The sequence below is a fragment of the Vombatus ursinus genome, unplaced genomic scaffold (genome assembly GCF_900497805.2).
Source record: "Vombatus ursinus unplaced genomic scaffold, bare-nosed wombat genome assembly UNPS02010394.1, whole genome shotgun sequence".
Classification (NCBI taxonomy): Eukaryota; Metazoa; Chordata; class Mammalia; order Diprotodontia; family Vombatidae; genus Vombatus; species Vombatus ursinus.
The window spans coordinates 9,135,898-9,163,344 of NW_020950172.1; the positions used below are offsets into that span (position 1 = coordinate 9,135,898).

The 27,447-nt window shown below is 50.1% G+C and overlaps 1 protein-coding gene across 4 annotated transcripts in view; it reads left to right on the top strand.

Annotated features, from left to right (window-relative positions):
* Positions 1–27,447, top strand: part of PACSIN2 (protein kinase C and casein kinase substrate in neurons 2) — a 161,526-nt gene that overhangs the window by 109,514 nt on the left and 24,565 nt on the right. For all 4 annotated transcript variants that reach the window (XM_027854241.1, XM_027854243.1, XM_027854240.1 and 1 more), the window contains 2 exons: positions 134–261; positions 25,370–25,526. In XM_027854241.1, coding sequence (XP_027710042.1) covers positions 202–261; positions 25,370–25,526 — 217 coding nt within the window. In that variant the 5' untranslated portion in view covers positions 134–201. The remainder of the gene's footprint in view (positions 1–133; positions 262–25,369; positions 25,527–27,447) is intronic.

The window sequence follows — 27,447 nt, forward strand, 5'->3', positions numbered from 1 at the left end:
AAAGGAAGCCTAGGCTCCGAAATGGAAATTCTGTGTGAAGTGGGATTTTCTTTTCTTCTTTACTTTGAGAGTTAAAAACAGATACACAAAACAAGCTCATCACATTTTTTCTTTTCTTTCTTTTTTTCAATAGCGTTGAACTCCTAGCATCTGTGATTCCAAGCCTCAGCCTTCCGGGGTTTTTCCTCGGCCTTTGAAGACATGTCTGTCGCTTATGACGATTCCGTTGGCGTCGAAGTTTCCAGTGATAGCTTCTGGGAGGTGAGTCTTGCCTTGTTCCCTCTGGTGTGGCTTGGAGGCACCGGGTTGTGTATATTCCGAATTATACCAACAGAGACTAGTCGAGGTTTTTGTCCTGATTGTGGACGGCATCATTGTTCACGAGGGTGACATGTTTGGTTTCCGGCTTGGCTCATCCAACAGTAAATGCTTCATAAAAGGGCTTCAGGACTGTATAGGAAGAGAGGGGAGGTAAATGAGAAAGCTGGGTTGCCTTTGTCTGCGAAATCCTGTGATTTTGGAGCTTACTGGAAGCTGGCCTCTGCCTCAGCTTGTTGCTTGCTCACTCGCCTGAGTAGGCATTGAACAAAGGACGTTGCTCACGCCGATCTGGTGAAGTGGGTAGCGTGGGCCCAGAAGAAGAAACAGGCGCTCCATAGCCCGCTTCAGGTGGCATCTTTGACAGACGCCCTTTTCTAGGATCATATCAATCCGTAGAATGCCATCCTGGGCCTGCTTTCTTGGGGATGTCCTATGAGTGCCAAGGCAAAGCCGATGTCGTCCAGGTAGGCCAGGGTTCTTCTGCTGCTCCCACCCCCTCTGGGCAGCCCTGCTAGCCCTTAGCCCACAGAGGCAGCTCGGACATGCTCCCAGACTGGATCAGGCTGTTTGCTTTTTCAACATGGATGATGACTTCGCTTAATTTTACCATATGAGAAGTTTGGACTATAAAGAAAACAGTCTCACTTACGTACAGCAGAGTCTTGGAAGCCTGGACAGGCTGTTCTAGAAAGAGAAAGTCTTCATTGAAGTGTGGGGTGGAGCCTCTCAGCTTTGAGCCTGTGATTCTCAGAGGGGGGGTTCGGGAGAAGGAACCTCAAGCTGGGGCTGGCGCTGTCGGGCTCACGCTGGTGTTCGGACCCAGGCCTTCTGACTGCCCTCCATTGCTCATTCTGCCTCGGGTGGAGAAGGTGGGCATCGGGACTGGAGCTGACCCTGGAAGGAGAGAGGATAGCGGGGAGCAAGGGGGGAGGCTTCTTCCTCTGTGTGTGGGAGCTAGCAGGAGCAAAAGTCAAGTGGTAGAAATGTGTCCGGTGTGTGAGGAAGGTGCGTGAGAGAGATTGACCTGCTGAGAGCAGAGCCTCTGGGGGGGCAGGAAATGAGGTGCTGTGTTTAGGTCAGTCAGTGGGTAAGGCTGCATTGCGGAGCAGGCCCTGAAGCCTCTCCTTACCAGGAGCTGTAAAATGGTGTGTTGTCAGCTTTCTGTCTGGTTATCTTCCTTTCGTGGGACCTTGTGGTTTGGTTGGCATGTATGTGTGTATGTGCATGTGTGTGTGCACAGGTATGCACACATCGAGAGAACTTGGGAGCTGGGGTGTGTTTGTTTACAAATGACAGTCTTGTTTCTTACCAGAAGTGCTTGGCTTTGATGGCCCCATTGCACCCCAGTGGAGCCCCACAAACTCGGTAGCCACTTAGCTCTCAGCACTCACTGACTGCCCTGCTCTCTCCCTGGTGAAGTTGATCCTCACAGGGGCCGGGGTAGACAGCTGTTGGCTGCCACGTTATTTGTAATGTCTTAATGGTATCTGTGGTCTCTTGATTAGAGTTGATTTTCGCAGTGTCTCTGAATAAGTACACAGGGTCAAAGAATGACTAATCCACCTATTTCAGAGACCTCAGCCTGGGTATAGACCACAAGAAACTGTTTTTCTCTCATTAGACGCCCAACTAAATGATGGAAAAGTGTGTGCGTAAACCCCATCAATTTGCTCTGAGGCTTTCAGCAATGTGTCTGGCTTGTATTATTCTATCACCTGAGGGCATCCCTTTGGATATTGAACTATAGATGGTAGGTGTAGTGTTGCACAGTGAAATCTAGCGGAACCAGCAACATGAAGAGGACAGCTGGCCTGCAGGAAGCCAACCCCATTTTTAACATTTGCCTCGTTGTCAAAGTGGGTAATTTGTTTATAGCCAGTTCTGAGAGAGATTCTGATTTAGCCGCAGTTGGACACCCTTAACAGCTGGTTCCCAGAATTATCCTGGATGCTGCCTCACAGAAGCCTAGTTCAGACTGTGTCAGGTGTCCGGCCTGGAAAGGAGCAGAGCTGGGTGCTTTTGTCTTAGTATTGATTGAACGCTGTGCAGTTTTCTAAAGTCCTTAAACCACGTCCATTAGTGTCCCCGTTACCCTCCCCCAACAAGAGTGAAGGTGGAATTTCTGGATCAGATTCTGCATCCTGAAACCCTATTTTAATTTTGACCATCATCACCTAAGATATTTCTGCATTTATGAAGGATGAAAGCCTTTGGTTTTTCCAGTCTTTTTGCCAAGGCCCAAGTATAAGAGACACATTCTTCTGTTTGTCAATTTAATTGTAATCATGTTGTGGTCAGACCCAACCCTGATGACCAAAAACAATGATACACCTTTAGTTTTGAAGAACTGTCTTTTTGTTCATTTCCTCAGGAATTTCCTGAGCTGCTCTGGGGTTGGCTCTATGCCCTTTGCCAGGTGCTGGGAGCACAGAGGCAACAATGAATCTGTCCCTGCCCTCAAGAAGCATACATTCTAACATGTACACAGATGTATGTCTTGAGTACCTTTTAAAGCAAAAAGAATTAAGAAGTGGCTCCTGATACTCATTTGAGTTGAGTCTTAACTAGAGTTAGGGATTTTCGGATGTGGCGATTAAGAGGGAGAGCATTTCTGGTGTGGAGCACAGCCTGGGCAAAGGCAGAGCAATGGGAAATGAATACTGAGGACTGAGAACAGCAAGGCAGCCTATTCAGCTGGAACAAAGTGTACAAGAGGGAGACGGATGTGAAACCAGCCTGGAAAGAGATATTGGAGCCGGAGGGTGACCTTTTAAATGCCTTACAGAGAAGGCAGTCAGGAGCCCTGAGCGAGGGAACGATGCGGTCAGCCCTGTGTTTGAGGAATATTCAGCTCTGTGGACACTAGATTGGAGAGGGGAGAGACTAGATGCAGGGAAACCGAGTCAGAGGCTCTTGAAGCAGTCCAGGTGAGAGAGAACATTGGTCTGGACTAGTGGCAGGTTCGGAGATTGAGATTGAGAGCAGGGATGGGTTTGCAAGATATTGTAGAGAGTTGTGTGCACAAGGTGTGGAGGCATGATTTTTTTCCCCAATGAACAAATAACCGATTTTCTTTCCTTCGATCACTCCTCGCTTCCTCATTGGAAAAAAGGAATTGTAACAAACAGGCCTGATCCAGCAAAGCAGATGCCCGCTTTGATCGTGTCCACACACACAGCTCTCACTCGGCATCTTTCAGGAGGAGGACGGGAGGCACCATGGCAGTCCTCTTGAATCCTGGCTGGTCATTGCCTTGATTAGAATTCCTGAGGCTTCCAGAGTTGTTTGTGTTTACAATATTGTTGTTATTGTTTCATTGTTCCGGTTCAGCTCACTTCCTCTGCATCAGCTCAGACGAGTCTCACTAGGTTTCATCATTTCTTGGGGCTCCACAGTATTCCATTACATTCATATACCATCATTTGTTCAGCTATGGTCCAGTTGATGGGCACCCCTAGCCCACCCCCGCCCTGAGTTTCCGGTTCTTTGACAGTACAAAAATATCTGCTGTAAATATTTGTGTACATGTGGGGACATCTCTTTCTTTTTTCTTAGATCTCTTAGGGATGAAGGCCAGATAGTGGTATCACTGAGTCAAAGAGTGTGGACCATTTAATAGCTGGGGGCCATGAAGCTGTAACGGGCCTGTTTTCCTTTAGCCTCTGACATTTGTCGTTTTCCTTATTTGGGTCAACTTTGCAAGTCTGATGGGGGTGAGGTTTGCATTTCTTTAATTACTAATGATTCCGAGCGTGGCTCTTTCACGTGGCTCTTGATAGCTAGAGTTGCTTCCTTTGAAGATTGCCTGTTTGAGGGTAGATCAGGATGGCAGAGTGACAGGAAGGAGGACAGCAAGCTGCCCCGACAGATAGAGGGACCCCCCCCCCCCCAGCTCATCTGGAGGAGCTGGGATGACTCAGAGGGGGAGGTCCTGCTTGGTCGATCCCGCTTGGTCCTCCCGCTTGCTTGGCCGGGTCAGTGCAACTTTCCCCAGGCCCGTCCTTGGAAGGACATTAGGCTGCCATCAGTGAAGGCTCCAGAGAGAGCCCAGGGAGGTGGTTGGAGAGATTCTTGTTCTGTTGCGGTTTGGAGAAGAAAACCTTGAGGGTGCTGCTAAATCCTAGGAAAGGAGATAAAGCAGAGACACAAACAATTCTCTAATAACCTAGCTTATAAAGGTGCAAGAAAAGAGCCTGGGAGCAGAGAGAGCTCTCAGCCAAGAGTCGTGATTTCTGAGGTGGGGGAGGCTCGGCCCTGCCCTGCGACTCCTGGGTGGCTTCTCCCCAGAAGCTCCCCGGGCAGCCTTGTGTCCCTGCTGGCCCAGCCGTGGAGCCACGTAACTGCTGCAGGTTCCCGGGGTACGCCTTGGGCAGGAACCCTGCTGCCCTCACTCAGCATCCGAGAAACGCCACCTTCTGTGGAGGCTGGCGCCTGCTGTGGAATTACGGCTGGTTTTAATCGTCATCGCTGGTGGGGTTGAGAAGGAGGGCGTTGGGGACTGTCGCGAAGAGTGTGCAGTCTTTGGGGACAACGGGCTGGGAAGTGGGGGGGAGTGCAGGGATTTTTTTTTGAACTGGTTAAGTTAACTGGCTTACCTGTTAGAGGGCAGCGTTTTCCAGTATCATTGCAATGAAAAGTCCTTGATTTCAGAGCTTGGCACATATGGGATCCCAGCATCCTTGGAGTTGATCTGCTTCTCTTCTGCCTTCTGCATGAGTCTTATGATGAGGGGCAGCTAAGTGGTGCAGTGGATAGAGCACCGGCTCTGAAGTCGGGAGGACCTGAGTTCAAATCTGGCCTCAGACCAAACACTTGACACTATCTGTGTGACCTTGGGCAAGTCACTTAACCCCAATTGCCTAAAAAAAAAAAAAGATTCTTATGATGAAACTGATTTTTGAGTCAAGGCGTGGCCTTAACAACTTCGGCCAAGTTGGGGTTCTGTATGTGACTCTGTCTTTACCTGGAAAGAGCAAAGTACTCACTAGAAGTCCTTCAGTTAGAATCAGGACAGGTAGGCAGCTGCCTGCTGCATATATGACACCCAGGGCCCAAGGGCCCTGAGAGAGACATCTTTGGATTACTGCTCCCTTCCTAGCCTCCCCTGTGGCATAGAGATGACTCAGACTGTTGGAAGGTGGTATCAGAGCAGTGCTGGCTTTGACGAAACTTCAAGTCTAGGGGTGGTAAGAAACTGGCGGGTGCCCGAGGACCAGGCTCCCAGTATCCAGGGAGACACACCTCCAGTAGGCTGGACACCAGAAGATTGCTTTTTTTGACCATAGTGACCTTAAACACATATTTTGAATGCTAAAAAAATCATTCTTTGTGGAAGGCAGCTTTCGTCTTGCCCTTGTTAAAGCCTCTCCATCCTGGCGTGAAGGCAGATCTGGTTTGATGTAAGAAAGAACAGGCCAGCCGTCCCAAAGTGGAAGGGGCTGCTGGTGGAGGGGTGAGGATTTTGCCCTGGTCCATCCACACAGTCTTAGTTGGTCACTCCTGTGGCCAGCAGCCTACCCATCCCACCCCCTTTTTTTGAGACAGAATGCCTGGCTGTAGTTGTGGAGTGAGTCAGCAGTCATGTAAAAAAAGATTGGCGCAGCCCTAACTGGCCCATACTAGGCCTATACTAAGATCAAGCCCATATATTTAACGAGCCTTGTTAACTGGCCGAGACCAAGCCCCAAACTCGGCCTTGTGCCTGCAGGGTCCAGGTGCCCTTTTCCTTGGCATTCTCTGGCCCCAGGGTGTCTTCTGCACACAAAGCATTTGGAAGAAATTGGAGCCCTGTGTCTGGGAAGAGAACAGAGCAGAGTGGGGCAGAAGGTGGCTTGTTTTTCTGGATTTGGTTGGAGGGCAGCCTGTCACTTATTATACCGTGGAGAAGATTGTCTTCTTGGAAGTTTGTCACTTATTGATCGTTTTGTTTTGTCTTTTTCTAAACCCCCACATCTGGAAGTTAGCCCCAATAAAAAGAATTATAATTTCCTATTTCACCCTGGTTCTTTGGCAGTTAGAACCATGAGTTAAATCAAAGTGCTTTGTTCTGTTTATTCAAACAAACAAACAAACAAACAAACAAACAAACACGCAGCTCCTTCCCTTTTCTGTGGACAGATAGTCGGGGCTGGTCTGGTCACAAGAGATGTGGCTTTGAATTCTGGCTTTGTCACTTACATATAAACTGGGCAATTTGAGGCAGAATCACTTTGGGCCTGGATTTTCTATAAAATGAGGATTTGGGATGAGATGGTTCCTGAGGCCTCTGGGAGTCCCCTATCCAGTGATTTCACCAAGCCAGACAGTTTAGTGTTTGGCCCTCCCTTCGTTCCCCAGTACAGAGCATCTCAGGAGGGACTGACCTGGGGAGGGGCCTTCTTTCTCTCATGCTGTAGGTCAGAGAGTCATTGAGATGGGACTGGAAGGGGCCTTAGAAATCAGCTAATTCGCTTCCCTCGTTTTACCAGTGAGGGAACTGAGGCCTGAAAAATGGCAAAGTCGTCGAGTGAAACAGTGATTGAACACGGACTAGCATTCCAGCTTGCTGCTCCGCCTTGGGACCTCCTTCCACTGGATATTACAGTGCTGGCTTGGAGTAGAATGTGCCTGGGCTACGCCAGTCCTGGAGAAGAGAAAACCAGTTGGGCAGGATTGTTTCTCACCGCCCTGAAGGTGCCCTTGCTTCTATTGCTGCTGCTGGGAAAGATCCTCCCCTTGATAGTGTGAGTGTGAGGGAATGGGGGATGTCAGGACCCCATCCAGGATGCTGGGGGCCTCCCAAGTGGGAGCCCACGGGGCACGTTCCCAAGGAGTGCTTCAGAATGTCAGCAGCTCAGCAATGGCGTGGCTGCTGCTGGGCCTCCCTTGTGCGCCTCTCGTCCATGCCCTCCTCCACAGGAGAGCCCCTCCCCATCCCCTCTGCCATTCTGTGGATAGCAGGGATCATCACCAGTTCCCATCTCTTTTTCTGACCATCTGTCTCTTGAATGTTCTTACACCATTGCCCTGGAGAAGGCAAAACACTGCCCTTGCAACTCCCTGAGATTTAGGGAATATGTGTGCCATGACCTTGTTTACAGATGAGCAGACTGAGGCTTGAGTGGCTCACCTCTGGTCACACAGGCAGTAGGTGTCCAAGCCCGGAATCCTCACTGGCCTCCGTTGTTGTCTGCCTGGGCTGTGTGGCATCTCACTCGACTCCACTGATTCATTGGGGGAATTAGACCAGGTGACCTTTAGAATTCCTTGTGATTCTAAAATCCTGCAATTCTGTGAAATAGGCCTGGGTTCTAGGTAGTGAACAGGTTTGGAAGGAGGCAGTGGCAGGAGTACAGAACCCAGAGACACAGTCAGAATGGCCAGAGTCTCAGTTCTGACGCTAGCAGCGTGCCCTTGCGTGAGTTACCCCCTCCCTGTGCCTGTTTCTTCATCTGTGAGATGGGTGTAGTACCTGGACCCTTGAGCTCCCAGGGACGGGTGTTGGGAAACACACAGGAGACAGTGGAGACAAACTTTCTTAGGAACTCTAGGGCAGTTTGCTAGAAAGGCACCTGCTAAAGCTGGCTCTGGGCAGAGCCCCGTGCTGAGGGCTGGAGAGGCTCAGATGCCCCGTGACGTTGGCGCCCTGCTCATTCTGGCTCTAACAGTGTGCATGCGATTTGTCTCAAGAGGCCGCTTTGCTCTCAGCCCAAGACACATGAAGCCTTAGGTGCAGTCTTATCTTGAGGGGACCTGCATCTTCCAGGGATTCCACAATTTTAGCAAGTAATTTTCAAAACCCTGCCACGCTCTTGCATGAAAGGAACTGTGAGGAACCAGGTTTGTCTGCCAGCACCTCCAGTGTGCCAGTTTCCAGGAACTGGCATAATATCACTCTTTCAGTCACAGCAGAATTAATTCATAATTGAATAAGGTGGCACGTAAAGCTCATGTGGAGCTGTGTCTTGTGTTCCCGGGGCTATGTGTATGAGAGAGAGGAATCACTCACTGATGTGAGCGACTCCCAGCGGTCTTGCTTAATATCTGCTCCGCGAAAACTTCGGTTCTGGCAGCTCCTTAAAATATTAAATGTGAAAGTGTGTAGTGGGATGTGTCTTAGGCTGTCAATGCCTGAGGTGACAGGATGGTGCAGTGGATAGAGTACCAGACCAGGAGTTGGAAAGACCTGAGTTCAAATCCATCCTCAGGCACTTACTAGCAGTGTGACCCTGGGCAAGTCACTTAACCTCATTCTGCCTCAGTTTCCTCATCTGTAAAATGGAGATACTAATAGTACCTTTGTCGCAGGGTTGTTGTGAAGGTCAAATGAGATCATATTTGCCAAGTGCTTAAAGCACCATGTAAAATGCTCGTTGTTATTACTTTTATTATTAACAGGAAGAGCACCAGACTTTCATCAAGGAGAGACTGGGGTTCAGATCCTGGCTGCAGTGTTGGTTTGGTTCTATTTAAGTACGTTACCTTTGTGAGCCTTGGTTTCCTCATCTGTAAAGTAAGGATAATAACACTGGCCATATTTGCCTCACGGTGTTTGGGGAACAAAGTGCTTTGCAGACATTCCGAGGCTGTGGGTGTGTGATACGGGAAAACGTTCCCAGTAGTGATTTGTTCCTATGGAAATGAACTACACTTGCCTGCATTTTACACTGATTGGTCTTTTTTTTTTTTTTTTTTTTGGAGAGGCAGTTGGGGTTCAGTGACTTGCCCAGGGTCACACAGCTAGTGAGTGTGATGTGTCTGAGGCTGGATTTGAACTCAGGTCCTCCTGATTCCAGGGCCGGTGCTCCATCCACTGCGCCACCGAGCTGCTCTACACTGAATGTTCTTAACCCCCTCAGGAGGAATTGTGCCCCCAGACCCTCCAGAGCAACATTTATGGGTTGTCGATCCTGGTACTTCCCAACCCAAAGTGTTCAGTAGGTAAAGCTTAGAAAGCAGCAGTGTAGGACCAGTGGAAGTCCTGGGTGGGCGGACAGAAGGGGAAAGTGACTTTATGGGGTGTTAACGGATTAACTTCCACCGGATTGAGTTAAGAAGGAGCAGCATCTGGGAGGCATCAGGATCCCTGGGCAGAATTGAGCCGCTGAGGCTCCACGGGTTAAGAGCTGGGTGCATGAAGGCCTTTGGGGTTTTCTGTAAGCTGAGCATTGGATAGCACAGGAATCTGGGCTACTCCTTCTGGCGGGTCACCCCCTTCACCAGTGGAACGGAAAGAGAGTGACCTACGTCCAGTCCACAAGGCCCTAGGAGGGATCTGGGGCTTCCTTCACAGGCGCCCTTCCATCGTGGAGCAGTGGGTAATGGGAAGACCAGGGAACACCAGGATTCTGATCCTTCTGCCGAGAGCTTGCTCAATGACCTTGGGAGGACTCTTTCCTTCTCTGGGCCTCAGTTAAAATAGAAGGGAGGTAACCCTTTTATAATCCGAAAAACGCTGGGATCGTCTGCCCTGCCATTTATGGGTCGGCCTGAGGAGTGACATGATTGTGGGGCCATGGGGAATTAACCAGGTTCTCTGCAGAGTGGCTTTTAAGCTATTTAAGCAATCATAGCTCTGCCCTTCTTTGAAGGTTTCAAAATAGTCGCAATCTCATTGGGGCTTGAGTTCTCTCTTCCTGCATGTTGCTGTGCCTGATCATTCCCTCGTAGCCCACCTCCCAGACCATGAGGTAGTCCCCTGGATAGAGTAGTGGGCCCGGAGTCAACACAACCAGAGTTCACTGCCTTAGACATTTACTAGCTATGGGACCCTGGGCAAGTCACTTCACCTCTGTTTGCCTCAGTTTATTTATTTGTAAAATGAGGGTAATAATAGTACTGCCTCCCAGGGTTGTTTTGAGGCCCAAATTAGATAATATTTATAGAGCGCTTAGCCAAGTTCCTGGCGGCCATAGGTGCTTAGTAAATACTTGTTTCCTCCTTCCCTCCCTCCCTCTCCTTCCTTCCCTCCAGTTTTGAACCACTGGATGTCAGCAAACCAGACTAGAAGCAGTCTCACCTCCCCAACAGGTGCTATTAAGCTATTACCTAATTCTTAAGGGCCCTCGAAACAATTCCGAGGTCACCCTGACTGTTCCAGTGTTCATGGACTGAATCACAGCCATTCTCAATGTGGAAAACACATTTTCTGTTTGTCAGGGGCTGATATAAAATTCCTGCTAGTGTTCGAGGCTCCATCTTTAGCCAAACATAGTGTTTTAATGTGTGGAAGTATTGCTCACAAATGATTATGGTGGGATTTTGTTTTTCTTTGGTCTATTATAAAATTGGCAAAACAAATAAACAAAAAAAAAACATGTTGCCTCAGCTCAGCTTCCTTATTTTGTGAACTCACAGGGGCTTAGGAAGTTCAAACTGAGTTTGCCTTTGAAACTTATCTATAGCAAATACAGTGAGCAGTTCAGTTCTTGGGTTTCTGCTGTCCTTGGAGAAAATCCACCCTTGAAAGGTCCTTAAGATGTTTGTCCTAGGAGGCTGAATGTTGGTCAACGTCAGCTTCAGTAAGAAACCTGAAAAACAGATTGTTCCCGTAAGCCAATCTTATTTTTCAAGTTTGGGTCCATTGAAAAGTATCTTATTCAGAGTTGTGGGTGTCCCAGAGAACTCGAGGATATTTACAGCACAGCACAGCACCTTATCTTAGAGGTGAGCCTAAACTCGTTTTTCAGAGGATCCTCAACGTGGGAGGAATGAGCAGAGGACCCCTCGAAGCCAACTCTTGGACCTCAGTTGGAGTTCAGACCAAGCTTCTGATAGGAAAAAGTTACATCAGAGTGTGGAGAGAGTCATGAGTGGGCCCTCCATGTGTTGAGCGTGCTTGTCATTGTGTGGCACAGACCAGGGCAGAAGAGACTTCTCTGACCTCCTCTCCCACCCCACCCACCTTCTCCAAGGGAGACTTTCATTCCTGCCAGGAGGGAAGGCAGGTGGTTGGAGCCAGAAGCCACGATTCTGCCCTCGTCAGAGAGAGGTGGCATCAGGCCAAAAATGCACCTACCTGCTCCTGTAAAGATTGTTCAGTTAGAGGATATGGTTGGATGCCATCTAACTTCTGATTGCTTTGTCATTTTGGGCAGATGTGGGGATTCCAAGCTACATGTCCAAGGCTCAGCCCTTTGCCGACCAATACCAGGTCCACAGTGAACACCCATAGCAAAGAAAACCTATTTATCCAAATTGCAGCAAAGCAGAAAATTAGGGAAGGCGTACACAGGACGACCTGTACAGAGTGATGGAGCTCTTCCACGGGGACCGAGATAGTTTAGCTCAGCTAAAAGAGAGTCCTGGGTCTCACCCAAGGGGAAACTCCCCAAAGTCTCTAGCACACTAGGTATATGGACGTGACAGGGACTGCTGGCTCCTTCCCAAAGTCTTAGTTTCTCTTCAGCAACCAGAAGTGCTGTTGGCCGGCTCCATCTTCTTGCTCGACGCCTGAAGCAACTTGACCCGAGAAAAAGTCTTGAAACATGAAGAGTCCCAGAAGGGAGCCTGGCCAAGGCTGGCACTCTCACCTCTCTCCATCTCTGCCCTGCCTCACCCCTCGTGCCGTCAGGGTCTTTTTACCTCCACCAGTAAGAAGAATCCAATACCAACGGGCTTTGGGATAGGGGTTACAAAAGAGAAAGAGATGATTGTTAACAAGTAACAATCTTTCCGGCCTCTTAGACAAACAGATTAAGGAGACCTGCTTCCTTCTGTGTTCTTAATGGTTAAACAAAGTTACAGATTTAAACACTGAGTCTGTAACATTGACCCTCTACTGCCACTTTTAAAAAATTCACAATGGGTTGATTGAGAGGGGGAGATTTACGTGTCACAAAGCTACTCCAAGGTTTCCGAGCCCAAGGAATCCTACAAATAGTTGTCAAATCACTTTGGAAAGTGCGAGCTCTCCTTTGGCTTATTGGAGGAATGCCAAAAGGTCTCAATACTGCCATTCCATGAGTCAGGTGACGTTAATATGAGCAGACTTCCATCAGCCACACAGCCCTGAGAAACGGCATGATAAAATTTAATAAAAGAAAAATGAAAAATCCTCTTAACAGTTCCATGACGCTGTGTATGCAAAAGTGCTTTGTGAATCTGGGCAGCCAGAAATTGTGAAAGTCTTAGTCTGACGATAAAATGAATAAATATTTGTTGAGGAAGATTGACTTAGTGAGTCCCCGAGACTGGTTGCCCTAAAGTGCCTTCTGCTGTAAACAGGATCGCAGGTGTTTACGGGCAGGAGAGTCTGTGCTTTGTGTTTTAGGCACAGGCCTGCCACAAACACTTTTCCTCATTCTGAAGCTTTCTGCCCCAGTGGGCTCCACCAGTGCGCCATCACCCCGTTCTGTCAGTTTCTCTAACAGAGGTGTGGGGAGCCCACGGCCTGGAGGCCACTGGTTCCTCACACTTGCTCTAACACAAGTCACTTGGTAGTTCTTAACTGGACTTTCTCAAAGAGTAGACAAAATTCAGTACTCAGGATTGAGCAAGGGGGCAGAGTTGAGAGAGCAGGGTAGGAACAATAGTAACAACACATGGGCACACCCTGGGCAATCATTTTCTTTTTTAACAACTTAAAATCTTTAGGCAATCGGGGTTAAGTGACTTGCCCAGGGCCACACAGCTAGGGCAATCATTTTCCTAAAACATTCAGTCCCTCTTTGGTCACTCCCCCCAAGGAATCTCCTTCTACTTGATCAAAGATGAACTCAAAAGATAATTAATTTAACTGAGAATTACCTTATCTTTCTTCTTAGTCTCTTAAACTACTGATTATCTGAATACAGTTGGGCCTGGAGTCCAAAAGACCTGAGTTCAAATCCAACGTCAGACACTTGCTAGCTGTATGACCCTGAGCAAGTAACTACCTTTTGCCTCAGTTTCTTCACCTATCAAATGGGGATAAAAATAGTGTCTACTTCCCAGAGTCACTGTGAGGATCTAAACAGATAATAATGGTATAAAGTGCTTAATACAGTGCCTGGCACATAGTAAGCACTATGTAAAGGTTAATTGCTTTATTATTATTATTATTATTAATTATTCTTAAAGGGGGAAGATTGGAAGAGAGACTCTGATGAGTTCCTTAAGATACCTCAAGGTCCCCATTAGTGTTCAGTATAAGTACCATTATAAGGCTTCTAGGTGGGGCAGTGGATGGAGCACCAGGCCTGGTATCAGGAAGACCCATCCTCCTGAATTTACATCTGGCCTCAGACATTTATTATCTGTGTGATCCTGGGAAGGTCACTTCATTCTATTCGCCTCAGTTTCCTCATCTGGAAAATGAGCTGGAGAAGGAAATGGCAAACTGCTTCAGTATCTTTGCCCAGAAAACCCCGAATGGGGCCATGAAGAGTCAGACACAACCGAACAACAACATACTTATTTTGCCGTCCAAGAGCCCGAAGGCTTGCCCGAGGTCATTATGTCAGACTTGAACCCAGGTCCTTTGACTCCAAGTACAGTTTTTGCATTGTACCACATTTGTGTTTAAAGTACCAGTCACCGTGCTAAGTAGTAGCAGGTTCCCAGACATGAGATCCGGGTAGAGCTTTGGAGAAATCATCTTAGGGGCCAGTTACCCCTATTTTATAGATGAGCAAACTGAGGCAGACAACTTGATCATGTTGTTAAAACCAGGATTGGACTTCAGGCCCTCTGTCTCCAAGCCTTACGCTCTTTCTCCTTTCCATGTTTTGTTTTTACTGGACTGGAAAATCAAGGGCATACTGTGGATAAGTTTTTAATGAAGCATTAGACAAAATCTTTCTTGCTGTCCTAGAAAAGACAGAAATGTAGGCTAGACGAGAGGATGGCTAGATGGCTTTGGGCCTGGTTAAAAAGTGTAACTCAAAAGGTGGTACCCCAGGGCTCAAGGTTTGGATGGGCCGCTTAGCCAGTTTGCAGATGACACCAAACTCAGAGGAAGGGGGTCCTCACAGGCGAGAACGTCGGGCTGAATGGAGCAGGGTGAGTGTCAGTAGGGGTAAATGTAAAGTCTTAGACATCAGAGTGAGAAATGGCCGTTCTGCCCTCTTTGGCCCATCTTGGTAAGTTCTGCACTGTCCTCCTCTTCTGAATTCCTCCTCCCTGATGTTATTGTCACTTGTGCCCTGCCCCGCCCTGGATCGCTCCCACCCTGGTGCCTACACAGGTGCTGCTGAGCAGACGCAGAGAGATCACACAGTCTTTCCGACTCGGTCCTCTCCGGATTTGTTACGCAGCCTCACCTGGGCCCTCTCTGCTGCCCAGCCATCCTCCTCTGCTTCCCTCATTAACTTACTTTCCACAGTGGCTCTTCTAAACCTTCTGCCACAGTCCCTGTCCAGCCGAGAACCTTGAGAACCTCATGTCTTACTCAAAAAGTGGAGGCCGTTGGCCATAAACTCCCTCTTCTTCCCTCTCCCTCCTCTCCCAACCTTTGCGCACCTTCTGCTCCTACTTCTTCTTTTGCCCATGTTTCACATGACGAGGAGGCCTTCCTCCTTACCAGGCCTCACCTCTTCCCCTGCACAAGCAGTCTCCTCCAGTGTACTGCTCCCTCTGTTGTCCCAGCTCGCCCTCATTTTCTGTCTCTCACTGTCTGCTGACTCCCTCCCCGCTGCCTCCCAACATGCCTGTGTCTCTCCCGTCCTCAAGAATCCCTCACTTGACTCTTCCATCCCCACTATCATCTCACATCCCTTCTGCCCATTATAGCTAAGTCCTTGAAAAGGCCATCTCCAGTTGGTGCCTCCACGTTGCCACCTCTCACTGTCTTCTTAACCCTTTGCACTCTGGCCTCTGACCTCATCATTCCCCCCAATACTTCCTCCAAAGCATCCAGCGATCTCTTGGCCACTGAATCCAATCCTCAACCTTGACCTCTCTGCAGCTTTTGGTGCTGATCACCCTCTTCTCCCTGAGGCTTTCTTCTCTAGGAGGGATACCCCTCTCTCCTGGTTCTCCTACCTGTCACACCAGTCTTCCTCAGTCTCCTTGGCCAGATCCTCGTCCAGATCATGCCTTCTAACCATAGGTGTCCCACAAGGGTCGGTCCTGGCCCTCTTCTCCCCTCCCTCTAGACTACTTCACTAGCTGACCTCATCAGCTCCCATGGATGTAATGACCATCTCTGAGCTGACAGTTCCCACTTCTACCTATCCTGCCCTCTCTCGTCTCCAACTTCCTTTCAGACATCTCAAAATGGATGTCCAGTAGACATCTGTGACTCCACATGCCCAAACAGAATTCATTATCTTCCCCCTCTAAATCACGACTCCTACCTTTCCTATAACTATTGAGGGCCACCCAGCCTCCCTGTCCTTCAGGGTCACAATCTCAGAGTCATGCCCTCTGTCCAAGCTATTGCTAAGGCCTGTTGAGTTCACCTCTGCAGCATCTCTCCAGTACATATCCTTTTCTCTGACTCTGCTCCCACCCTGGTGCAGACCGTCCTCACTTCATGCATGGACTGTTGCAGTAGCCTGTGGGTGGGTCTGCCTGCCTCAAGTCTCTCCCCACTCCTGTCCATCCTCCATTCAGCCACTACAGTGATTTCCCTGAAGCTCAGGTCTGGTCATGTCTCTCTCTCTGTGTCTCTGTCTCTCTCTGTCACACACACACACACACACACACACACACGCACACACACACACGCGCACGCACGCACACACACACACCCACACACACCCCTTCCCGACTTCAGTAAACTCCCAGATCAAACACAAATCCCTCTGACTCTCAAAGCCTTCCATAATTACCACTGCCCCTCTTCCCTCGCCCACCCAAGCTCAGTTCCATGTACCTGTCAATCATTTTGGAAAGTGTTCCAGAAGTGAGAGTGTATATTAAGTTCTCTTTCCATTGGCTTCCAAGTAGACAGGTTTCAATTTGACTTCATGCAGTGACCAGAATAAAGAAACTCACTTCTGAAGAGTCACAAAAAGGGATGGGGGTGGAAGGCGGTGGGGGGGGGGAGGCTAGACCGGGTGATTAGGAGCAGACCATTTACGTAAAAGTTTGAGCTGGGTGAAATGAGAAACTGCCATAGCCTGTTTTGAAGAAGACATGAATGGCCTAGTTGTAAATACAGCCACGTTTAACTTTCCAGTGAAATGGTTCTCTGTTTTGTTTGCCCATTGCAGTCTCAAGAAATCTTCTCATTGATAGGTGATGAGAAGCTCCTGTGGAGAAGGCTGCTTCCTTTACATTTTTGGTAGCAGCCAGATGGTGTAGTGGTTAGAGTCCTGGGCCTGGAGTCAGGTAGACTGGAATTCAGTCTGCCTCAGATTCTGCCTCACACTAGTCCTGTGATCCTTGACAAGTCACTTTACCTCTGTATGCCTCAGTTTCTTCATGTGTTTAAAAAAAAAAAGGATAGGGCAGCTAGGTGGTGCAGTGGAGAGAGTGCTGGACCTGGAGTCAGGAAGACTCCTCTTCTTGAGTTCGCATCCAGCCTCAGATGCTAACTGTATGATTCTGGACAAGTTACTTAGTCCTATTTGCCTCAGTTTCCTCATCTGTAAAATGAGCTGGAGAAGGAAATAGCAAATCGCTCCAGTTTCTCTGCCAAGAAAAGCCCAAATGGGGTCATGAAGAGTCAGAAACAAGTGAAACAAAAAACGCCCACCTTCCAGGGTTATTCTGAGCATCAAAGGAGACGGTGTGCAAATGTGGCCCTGCTCTGTGGGGCAGCCCCAAAGTCTTGGTGCAGTGTTCAGCCACTGAACCATTTCATCCAACCCTATGGAGACTCTGTGGTGCCCTGTAGAATTGCGTGCTGTTATTCTGGGCATCCAGTTCTGGGAGTGTTTCCTGAATGGGGAACCAGAAGGGGCTTTCGGCTTCATCGAGTCTTAGAGATGCAGAAGATGAGGTCCACCAGGGAAACGACAGCTTACCGGGGATGGGGCTTGGACCTCAGGCTTCTTCCTGCCGATCTGAAGCCTGGATCCCTACCCAAATGCTGCCACCGCCGTGAGGTCTTTACGGATTCTTCTCCCTACCGACCTCTGTCACACCGTCTTTTGAGCCTCATTAGTAAACTTCCCATGTCATATTATGTCAGGGTTGTTTGTCCAGTCAGCCCACGCTTATTAAGCACCTCATGTCATCCAAGCCCCATGCTGAGCACTAGCATGCAAAGCAAGGTTTAGGAAAGCCCTTTCTCTCCAGGAGCTCATGGCATAATGGGGGAGATGGCCGACCAACCCCTCGGTACTAACAGGCTTTGGACAGGATGCAGTGGAGGCAACCTGTGAGAAAAAACACTTGGCTTGAGTGGGATCATGAAAGGCTTCCTGAAGGAAGTCAGGGAAGCAAGAGATTAGAAAAGAGGAGAGAGAGGATGGCCGGCGGGAGGGACCCACAGCCAGTGAAAAGACACTGGAGCCGGGGCATGAAGTGGCTTCTGGTAGAAAGAGCCATGAGACCAGCAGATCACAGAGAATGTGGAGGAGAGGGAGGAAGGGGCGGGGCAGGCTGGGAAGGGCTCTGAGTGGCAGACGAGGATGTTCTCTTTGATCCTGGAGGCCACAGGGAGCCACTGGAGATGACGTGGTCAGACCTGGGCTTTAGGAAAATCCCTCTGACAGTTGGATGGAGGGTAGAAGTGGGGAGAGCCTGGAGGCAGGCAGACCTTCCCCTCAGCAGCTACTGCCGTAGTCCGGGCATGAGGAGATGAGGCCCTGAACCTCATCAGTGCAGTGTCAGAGGGGAGAAGGAAGTATAAACGGGAGATGATGTGAAGGTCGGATCAGTAGGACTTGACAGCTGTTTTGGGGGGGGGTGAGAGAGCACGAGGAGTTGGGGGGGACACAAAGGTTGCCAGGCCAAATAACTGCAAAGGTGCCCTTGATAGTAATAGGGGAGGTGGGAAGAGGGGAGGGTTTGGGGAAAAAAGTAACGAGTTCAGTTTTAGACATGTCGAGTTTGAGATCTATGTGGGATGTACAGTTTGAGATGGCTAGCAGTCATGTGACTAGAAGCCAAGAGAGAGGTTAAGGCTGGCAGGATAAAATTCTCGAGTCGTCAGCATGGAGATGATCATTATATCCGTAGGAACCTAGGAGAGCAAATAGTAAGGGCATACTCTCTGAATGAATAAGAATGAGGTGATTTTTTCAGTTGACCTGTAGGGCCTGTGGTCGGTTTGGTTGTGCTGGGAGGGAGTGTAATTGGCAGAACCAGTCGGAGAGGCATGGTTCAAAACCCCCACCAGTGTCTGTGGCTCAGAATAGACTGGGAGGATGCACCGGAGAGGCCAGGGGGGCAGCTAATTAATGATGCCCTTAGAGCCTGTAATGAGACACGGGAAGGCTGACGGGCTTCAGCCTCTGAGAAGGGGACAATGAGAGGCAGGCTCGGATTACGCGCTGAGGTTTCACTTGGCCCGTCCCAGGGATTTCATGACTGGGGAGACTGTGAGGAGCTGGAGCAGTTTCCTGAGACAGCTGCATCTCTGGAGAGTTGGAAGAAAGGGCTTTGACCATTATCTCTCTGGGGTGGTTAAGATGAGACCTGCCCGGAACAGGGAGGGAGACCTTGCCCTCCCGGGGTCTCTCTGGTCCCTTGGCTTCCTTGATTCTCTTCTAGTTAAAATGCCGCTGCCCTGATCTCTGGGCCAGCCTGTCACACAACCTTTGATCAGCCTCTGAGAAAAGGACACCTGTGTCGAGGCCTAAGGAAGCCTGCTGGCGGGGCCTGTGCTTCCGTCACTCTCCAGGATGCAGTGACCAGTGGGGCCATACTGTTCTTGAACAAGGTCAAGACAAAACTTGCCTGGAGAGCTTGCGATGTGACCACAGGCACGGGCACAGAGGGGATGCAGAATTCAGTTGGATTGTTTGTTTTTTAAAATAAAAACTATCCATGTCACTGTTTTTTACATCATCTACATTTCCCAGTATATCCCTCCTTCCCTTCCCCTGCTAGAGAATCTATCACTAAAAGAAGAAAAAACATTCCAGCAGAATTAACCAAAATATTGAGAAAGGCTGGCATTCTGTGCAGCGGTCCAGGCCCGTAGCGCCCCACCTCTGGAAGTGCCTGCTCTGAGCTCTTATTTGGGACCACACTTAGGGCTTGTAATTCCACATGGTTCAGCTTTCATCATTGTGTCATTGTTCTGTCCATGACCATTGTTGTGGTCTTTGTGTACATTGTCCTGGCAAGGATGTCTTGGCTTCTTTGCACTCGCCATATTCATCATTCAAGTCAGAAAAACAATAATTTTATAAAAGATAATATGGAAGAGACAAAGGGCAGAAAAAAGGAAGAAGGGGGAGGGAGGAAAGAAAGAAGGAAGGAAATTTGCCCTTTTTTTTTAAATACTGAAACCAGGGAAGGAGAAAACCAAGAAAGAGAATTCAAGAACAATATTATTGACGAATATTAGTTCAGAATTTTTTAATGAAATCTTGGCAAAAAGATTCCCCCCAAATCCACCAAACCATTCACTATGAGAAAGCAGGCTTTATACCAGGAATGTGAGGATGTGTCAACATTAAAAAAGCAAACAACATCATCATATTAAAAACACAAACGTCCTACGCCCCATGCTCACGTCTACACTTGACAAAATGGAGTTCTGCAAGGATGTTGTCTCTTCAGAAGATGATGTTGGCTCGTTCTGCAGCTGGGACTCAGCCATGTGAACGCCTCCAGGTGGCTTTCTTCCTTGCTCTGACTTGGGAGGGCAGCTTTGCCCATAGTCAGCCAAGTCGGTGTTGTCTTTGGAAGGGAAGGGGCCATCCCTGCAGGCCTGCCGAAGACTTGGTATGTTGTGATTGAGATGGATTCCAAATAAATTCTGGAGGAAAGCCTGTGGTGTTTCTCAAATCGTCCCAGCCATTTTGTGATCTAAAATTAAAACAAGCTGATATTTTGAAAAGGGAGGGAGGTGTTTGTTTTTTTTTAAACTGCAAAACTAACATACTTTGATGGTGAACTGTGAATAAAATGCCACATTATAGAAGCTGGGGGTGAGTTCCCTCTCCCTTTGTTTAGGTTGGATGCGTTTTGTAGCTGTCTCGAGTGACCTTTCCCTTCCTGTTATTTCCTCTTGCATATGGCTGCTGCCGTGCAGAGAAATCTTGATGGTTTCTGTGGCTTCACTTGTCAGTGTGTCCTTATACTCAGTGGAAGCTTTGGGCTCAGTTTGTTCTCTGCTTCTCTGGGATTTTCTAGGCAAATGATCACATTGTCTTCAAATACGGTTATTTGTGCTGGCTCTTTGCCAGGGATTGTGCCTTGAGTGGCCTTTTCTTGGCTTCCTGCTCCGTCAGGTAACAGTGGACGGAGGGTGTCCCCCATTGTACAAAGAGTGATCCCGTTCTGGGCTTCAGGCTTGCTCTCACAGATGAATAGAGAAATCCCTGTACACTTACTTTGGGTAAAAGCTCAATTAGGCATGGGGAGGGTGGTTTTTCAAGGTAGTATGCGGCATATTGAATACATGTCCCTAAGTTTGGCCCTGGGCAGCTCAGCTCTATCTGTGCCGTCCTGGAAAAATCAACTCAGATGTTTTCTTTGGGAAACCTCTTGTGATGCCCCTGCCCCATGCCCTGTGGCCCATGCCAGACAAACATTAGTCATTTGTACCTGGTCCTAGCCTTTCTTAGCAGAGCTTTGGCTTCACAGGCAAGCACTGGGCTTTTCTTGTTATGTCGGATCAGATTAAGAGCCAGAAGAGAACCTCCCCAGAGGCCTTGAGTCCCAGGGAGGGGATGGGAAGTAACTGAGGCAGGATTTGAACGCAGCTCCTCTGCCCGTAAACGCCGTTGGGGCCGTGTCTTGGCAGTGTTTCTCTTTGGATCTCACAGCACTGAACCCCATGCAGGATTCGTGGTGGTCGGGTTGTGCTGAATTTGATTCTTCCTCCGTGGAGACGGTTGAACAAAGGCCTGATAACCGCAAATGGTCATTCAGCGAGTTCAGTGGGGAGCGGTGAATGGAGCCGGTGACCTCTGGTCTTCCAGCCTGACCAGGTCCGGCCGGATGTGGCCTCGGCCAGATTTGTAAGAAGGCTCCGGGTGGTCACTGGAGGCCGTCCCTAGAACCCTGGTCCTACCACTCTCTGGCGTGGTCAGATGTGGAGTTTCCCGTGTGCTAGGCACTGTGCTAAGTGCTGGGGACACAGAGGCCAAGAAACACCATCCCCGGCCTCCAGTGGCAGGCGTTCAAACGGGGAAGCAACATGTAAAGAACTAGGCACTTCTTGGACCGACGCAGAGGAGAGGAAGGGATTGTGGCCTTGGACGCCTCCTCCTTTCAGTGTTTCCTCTTCAGTGAGGTGAGTGGACGGAGCCTCCTGTGCGGAACCTGATTCTGATCAGAAGAGAGGCTTGAGGAAGGCTGCCGTTCTCCAGAGTGGGATCAACTGGGCTAGGTCAGGACGGGGTGCGAGAGGCAGTGGTCACTGGGAGAAGCCGAGGCTTGATTTGCTCTGCCCCTCCAGTCCCCAGGGACAGTGTTGTTTATCACCAAGTCCCTGCCCTGTGCCCACCATGCATGCTCGCATCATTCTACTTCAGGTCTTTGTCACCTGTCCCCTAGACCATTGGCCGAGCCTCCTTACTCGGGCTCTGGCCTCCACTCTCTTCTCTCTGGCTCATCTTTCCCACAGATGCCCAGGACCGACGAGCCCTGGCCTCCCCTGCTCACAGACCTCTGTGAGTTCCCTGGTCCCAATGGGAATAGACGCACTTTGGGCCGTCCCCAGACTGGCCACAGCTTCTACTTCCAGGCCTCTTTCCCTTCCTTCCCCTTCATGCTGTGCTCCTGCCAAGCTGGGCTGCTCGCTGACCCCTGAACTTCACTACCTGGGAGGCTTACTTCTGTGCGTCCCCCAAAGCCGCCCTGCCCTGCCCCCAGGGTGCTCCCAGAACCCCCCTCTCTTTCAGACTCTCCCTCGCCCTCCACGTCCACTCACTTGCCAGAGCTCGTCAGTTCTGCTTCTCCGGCCTCCTGGAATCTGTCCCCTTCTTTCCCCTGCCACGGTCCCCTCCTTGTTCTCTCCCTGACCACCGTCCCTGGGTTCTTGGAGCAGACTCCCAGCTGCTTTCCTGGATCCCACGGGCTCCTTTCTCCAGTCTGTTTTCCACCCACTTGTAGAAATAGTCTTCCTGAAGCACAGGCCTGACTATGTCACTCTCCTGCTCCGTACCCTCCTCTGGCTCCCCGTTGCCCTCGGAACAAACAGCAGCTCCTCACCCTGGCATTGAGAGCCCTGGGCAGTGTCCTGCAGTCTCCCTTTCCAGACTGATGGACTATCTCTCCCCTCCTGCAGCCTGTACCCCGGTTCTGGCCATATGTACAGTTGGATATACAATGCACTCCTGCCGCTCTCCGCCTCTTGGGTCCTCGTGCTTCAGCTCAGGTGCCCCCCCCCACCCCCAGGAAGGAGGAGGCCCTTTCTGGCCCCCGGGTGGCTGCTGATGCTCCCTCCTCCCTGACGCCCTGGGCGTTCCGTGCCTGCTCACATGTCGCGGCCACTTCCCCCTTATTTATCTAATGGAAGGAAGCTCACTGAAGGCAGCCTTACTGCCTTTCAGCCTGTAAAGGCAGTTTGGCACAGTGGGCAGAGCCAGGAACACTGTGGCTGGAGTGCTGCCTCAGCCCAGGCAGGTCACTGCCGCTCCCCGAGCCAAGGACGTCTCAGGTGTCCGGGTCCCCACCCCCAGAACCCATCCCCACGCCTTGGGAGGGGCAGATGGCAGCCGAACTGAACTGCTCAGGTCGTCCCATTGGGTTTTGTCTGGATTTCTCCTTTGCTCCCCCGCTGCTGGCCTGCCCACACTGTGCCTCCACTCTAGAGCGTAGCTCCCTCAGGGCAGACACGGGGCCCATTTCACAGGGCCTGGCATGTGTAGGAGGCTCTCACTCTGGATTCATGGGATTGAATTGATCCTGGACTGTTTGCTGTTCCCCAAGATCGTTCTTCAGGACACTCATTCCCCTCCCCCCCCCACCACACGCTCTGTTAACATCAGGGAGCTGCTCATTTGTCATCTTCTTGGGGCAGCTTGCCCTACCTCCCCCGAGAAGGGACTCTCTTCCCTCCTTCACTTTGTCTCCATCTCTCCTCCAGTCTGAATGGTCAAACCACACTGTCTCATGTTTATTCAGGATTTGAGGTTTTTAAGTACGTTCTTTGAGGGTGGTAGTACAAATATTATTGTACCCATTTTACAGATAAGAAGATGGGCTCAGTGAGGGCCAGGAGGCATCCGAGCTGACTGGTGGGATCCCAGGTGTCAGGCTGGTGCTCATTGCACCAGGCTTGGTGTTTGGCGCCGAGACGACATCAGCTGGGATTTGTATAGCATTTTTTAGGGTTTGCAAAGTGCTGCACATCTGGTATCTCACTGGATTTTATTGACTGTGCCAAGACTTTTTTTTTTTTACTTTTTGGTGAGATAATTGGAGTTAAGTGACTTGCCCAGGGTCACACAGCTAGTAAGTGTCAAGTGCCTGGTCTAAAGCCAGATTTGAACTCAGGTCCTCCTGACTCCAGGGCCGGTGCTCTATCTACTATCTACCTATCTCTACTACCTCTACTATCCACTGTCTCTATCTACCTAGTCGCCCCTGTGTGCCGAGACTTTTTAGGATAATACTCAGGCCTGGGATAGTATCTAGTCCTTTACTTTTAGGAGATTTAGCATTTAGAACTAGAAGCAACCTGTCAGTGCTTCTTCAACTGTGTGTGGGTCGTGACCCCGAGTTTAAGAAGTGCTCCAGGGGTCACAGGTGGAAAGTCTAAGAAGCCCTGTAGATCATCTGGTTCTACCATCTTTGTTCTATAGATGAGGAAATTAAGGAGAAGAAATCTGCAGGAAATTAAACTCGGGTCTTCTTACTGTGCATCCCAGTGCTCCATCTACTGGGTCCTGCTTATAGTTTGTGTCCAGTTGAATAGAGGCTATTCCTTGTCAGTGATTCAGTGCATCCACGTACACAGAGTGCTAGGAGATCAGACGAGGAAGGGAGCCCTGCCAGCGGGGCCTCGGGAGCTTTGCGGAGGCTCCTCTCAGCTCCTGCCTGAGCCTTCCCTGCTCAGGACCCTTCACCAACCAGCTCAGCCCAACCCACCCACATAGTAATAGGGCGAATTTGTCAAAATGGCAGCAACGCCCTTTCTAGAGAAAGGAAATGTGATGTTGCCTTCCAGGCGGCGGTGGAAATGCCATCTGTGCCTCCTTGAAAGGGGCTGATGCTTTGTCTGAGTGAAGCTGCCAGGGAGCTCAGCCCGCACGGGGAACTGCACGGGGGACTTCCCGCCCCACTCCTGGTCATGGAAGAAGAGCTGTCTTACCCCCTGCCCTCTGCTGTCCTGCACAGAATCTGACATATACGTTCCTGTTAAACATATTTTCACATTAGTCGTGTTGTAAAAAAGAATTAGAACCAGTAGAGGAACCACAAGAAAGAGAAAACAAAACAACAGGAAAAAAGAGCAAATAGTCGGCTTCAATCTGCATTCAGACTCCATGGTTCTTTCTCTAGATGTGAACAGCACTTTCCATCATGAGGCCTTTGGAGATGTCTGAGATCCTTGCATTGCTGAGAAGGGCTAAGTCTATCAAAGTTAGTCATCGCACAACGTGGCTGTTACTGTGTACAACGTTGTCCTGGTTCTGCTCACTTCACTTAGCATCGGTCCGTACAAGTTTTTCCAGGTTTTTCTGAAGTCTGCCTGTTCATCATTTCTTATAGCACAATAGTATTCCATCACATTCATGTACCACAACTTGTTCAGCCATTCCCCAGTGGATGGGCATCCCCTCAATTTCTAGTTCTTTGCCACCACAGAAAGAGCTGCTCTGAATATTTTTGTGCATGTGGGTCCTTTTTCCATCTGTATGATCTCTTTGGGATACAGCCCTAGAAGTGCTGTTGCTGGGTCAAAGGGTATGCACAGTTTTATAGACCTTTGGGCATAGTTCCAAATTGATCTCCAAAATGGTTGGATCAGTTCACAACTCCACCAGCAATGCATCAATGTTCCAGTCATTTTCCTGCTTTGTCATGTTGGCCAGTCTGATAGATGGTGACACAGATCTTGCCTTCTTTTTAGGTTGGAAACTATAAAAGAACAGTCAAGAGGATTGATGACGGCCACCGGCTGTGCAATGACCTCATGAACTGTGTCCACGAGCGGGCACGCATTGAGAAGGCCTACGCGCAGCAGCTCACGGAGTGGGCCAAGCGATGGAAGCAGCTTGTGGAAAAGGGTAAGAGCACTCTTTCCCTGATGCCTGGGCCGTGGCTGGAGCGAGGGAGCTGGGCTCGTCTGGTCCCTGCTCACATGCCGCCGAGGGGCTGCCCGGGCCTTTGTCAGCTCTCGTCTCCTTGGACTCTCTCCAGAGCCAGGCAGGCCGCGAAGTCAGGGGGCTCCCCACCCCGACTCTGCCTCTCACTGGCCAGACTCAAGTCCCTTCGCTTTCCTCATCTGTAAAATGAGCAGCTGGATTAGATTCTTTTTTAAAATGTCTTTTAACGAATCTCTCGTGTTTTTACATCCCAAGAGAGCTCTTCCCCTCCCTCCTCAGAGGAGAGGGGAAAGAGGAAAAGCGATTGTGTAAATAAGCACCTTCCAGAGTGAGCCTGGCACAGGCCTCTCGTCCCTTCCCCAAATCAGCTTGCTGCCTGAGGGTTGTGGTCCTTCACAGTACTGGAAAGGCAGCCAGAGGCAGGGCTTGGGAGGAAAGAGAGTGGGATCCAGAGATTCGGACATGTTGAGTTTACTATTTCTGTGCTTCGGGGGTCTAGAAAGCAATTAGAGATGGAGACCAGAAGAGATCTCGGGCTGGCAAAATAGAACTGAGAGTCGTGGGAACCATGGGAAGGGATGAGATCACTGAGGGGAATAGTCTGGAGTGAGAAGAGAAGAGGGCCCAGGACAGAATGAGGGGGCCATGCCGTTACTAGCGCCCACGGGGTCTGGCTGCAGGGCCAGCAGAGGAGACAGAGTGGGAGCAGGCAGAGAGGGGAGAAGAGCCGGGCGGGGCGCTGGGAGAGAGGTGGATTGATCCGCTCTCCTGTCTGGGTTTTTGGGAAATCAAAGAGGAGAGACCGATCCCCAGTGTCCAAGGCTGCAGAGAAGGCCAAGAGGACAAGGATGGATTTGGCAGCTAAGAGACCATTGGTGACTGGAGGGAGCAGTGTGTGATGCGGGGGCAAGCTAGCCTGTGGAGGCAGGAAGAGGACGTGGCCTTTTGGTCACTTCCCGCCACAGAGCATTGTATTGGACCCAGGAGCCATCCACTGGCTAGGAAATGACCGTGACTGCCATCGCCAATCTTGGAATCCATTTTGTTTGCAGCCATAAATGAGGCACTCTTCCGGTTCCCAAACTGGGTCAGGGCACATTCTCTTTCACTTCCTTAAGAGATTCCTCTTCTAGGAGCAAACAGAAAAAAGCCGCCAAGTGGTTCGAGGAGCATGGCCTGTAGCACCCTGTAGGTGGCCAGCTTTGGATTCAGGACAAAGCTGCCCCTAGGAACTGAGAGTCCGATTGCCTAGAGGAGCAAACCTGGGTAGCCTGAGGTCAGTGACCCGCAGAGCAGCGACTCTCAGCTCATAAAGGGGTGGCGTGAGCGCTGCAGGGTGAACAGATTGGAGGCACTTGAGAGACATCAGCTGACTGACTGACAAAATAAAAAGAAAAGACGAGAGTGAGAGCAAAGGACATGGAGGCGCGTACTGTAGACGGCCGTCTTCGGGATTCAGCCCCAAAAGGAGGGGAGAGAGATGGGACAGCAGCCGGTAGGGAGGCCGGAGGAAAGGAGCCAGTGGACCGGAAGTGACTGAAGATACATGAGAGAGGAGGAGGAGGAGAGGCAGCAGCATGCTGAAGAAAAGGGATGGATGGGAAGCTCCCCCGGGCCGGAGAAGGGCACCTCCCGGTGTGAGACGTGGCGCCACTGGGGCTCTGAGCTGGGATACAGGGAAGGAGGAGGGGCTCGCAGGCAGCGAGTGAAATCGAAGAGGCAGGACTCTCAGCTGAGGGGCATCCTGGGAAGTTTGAGGGAGGTTTGAAGAAGGCCGAGATGGTTCTGGAGAGCCGCCGTGGAGAGCGGAGAGAGTGAGGTACAGAAGGATTGCCCAGTGGCAGTGAGGGCCCAGGTGAGGTCGGGTCGCCATCTGCTAGTG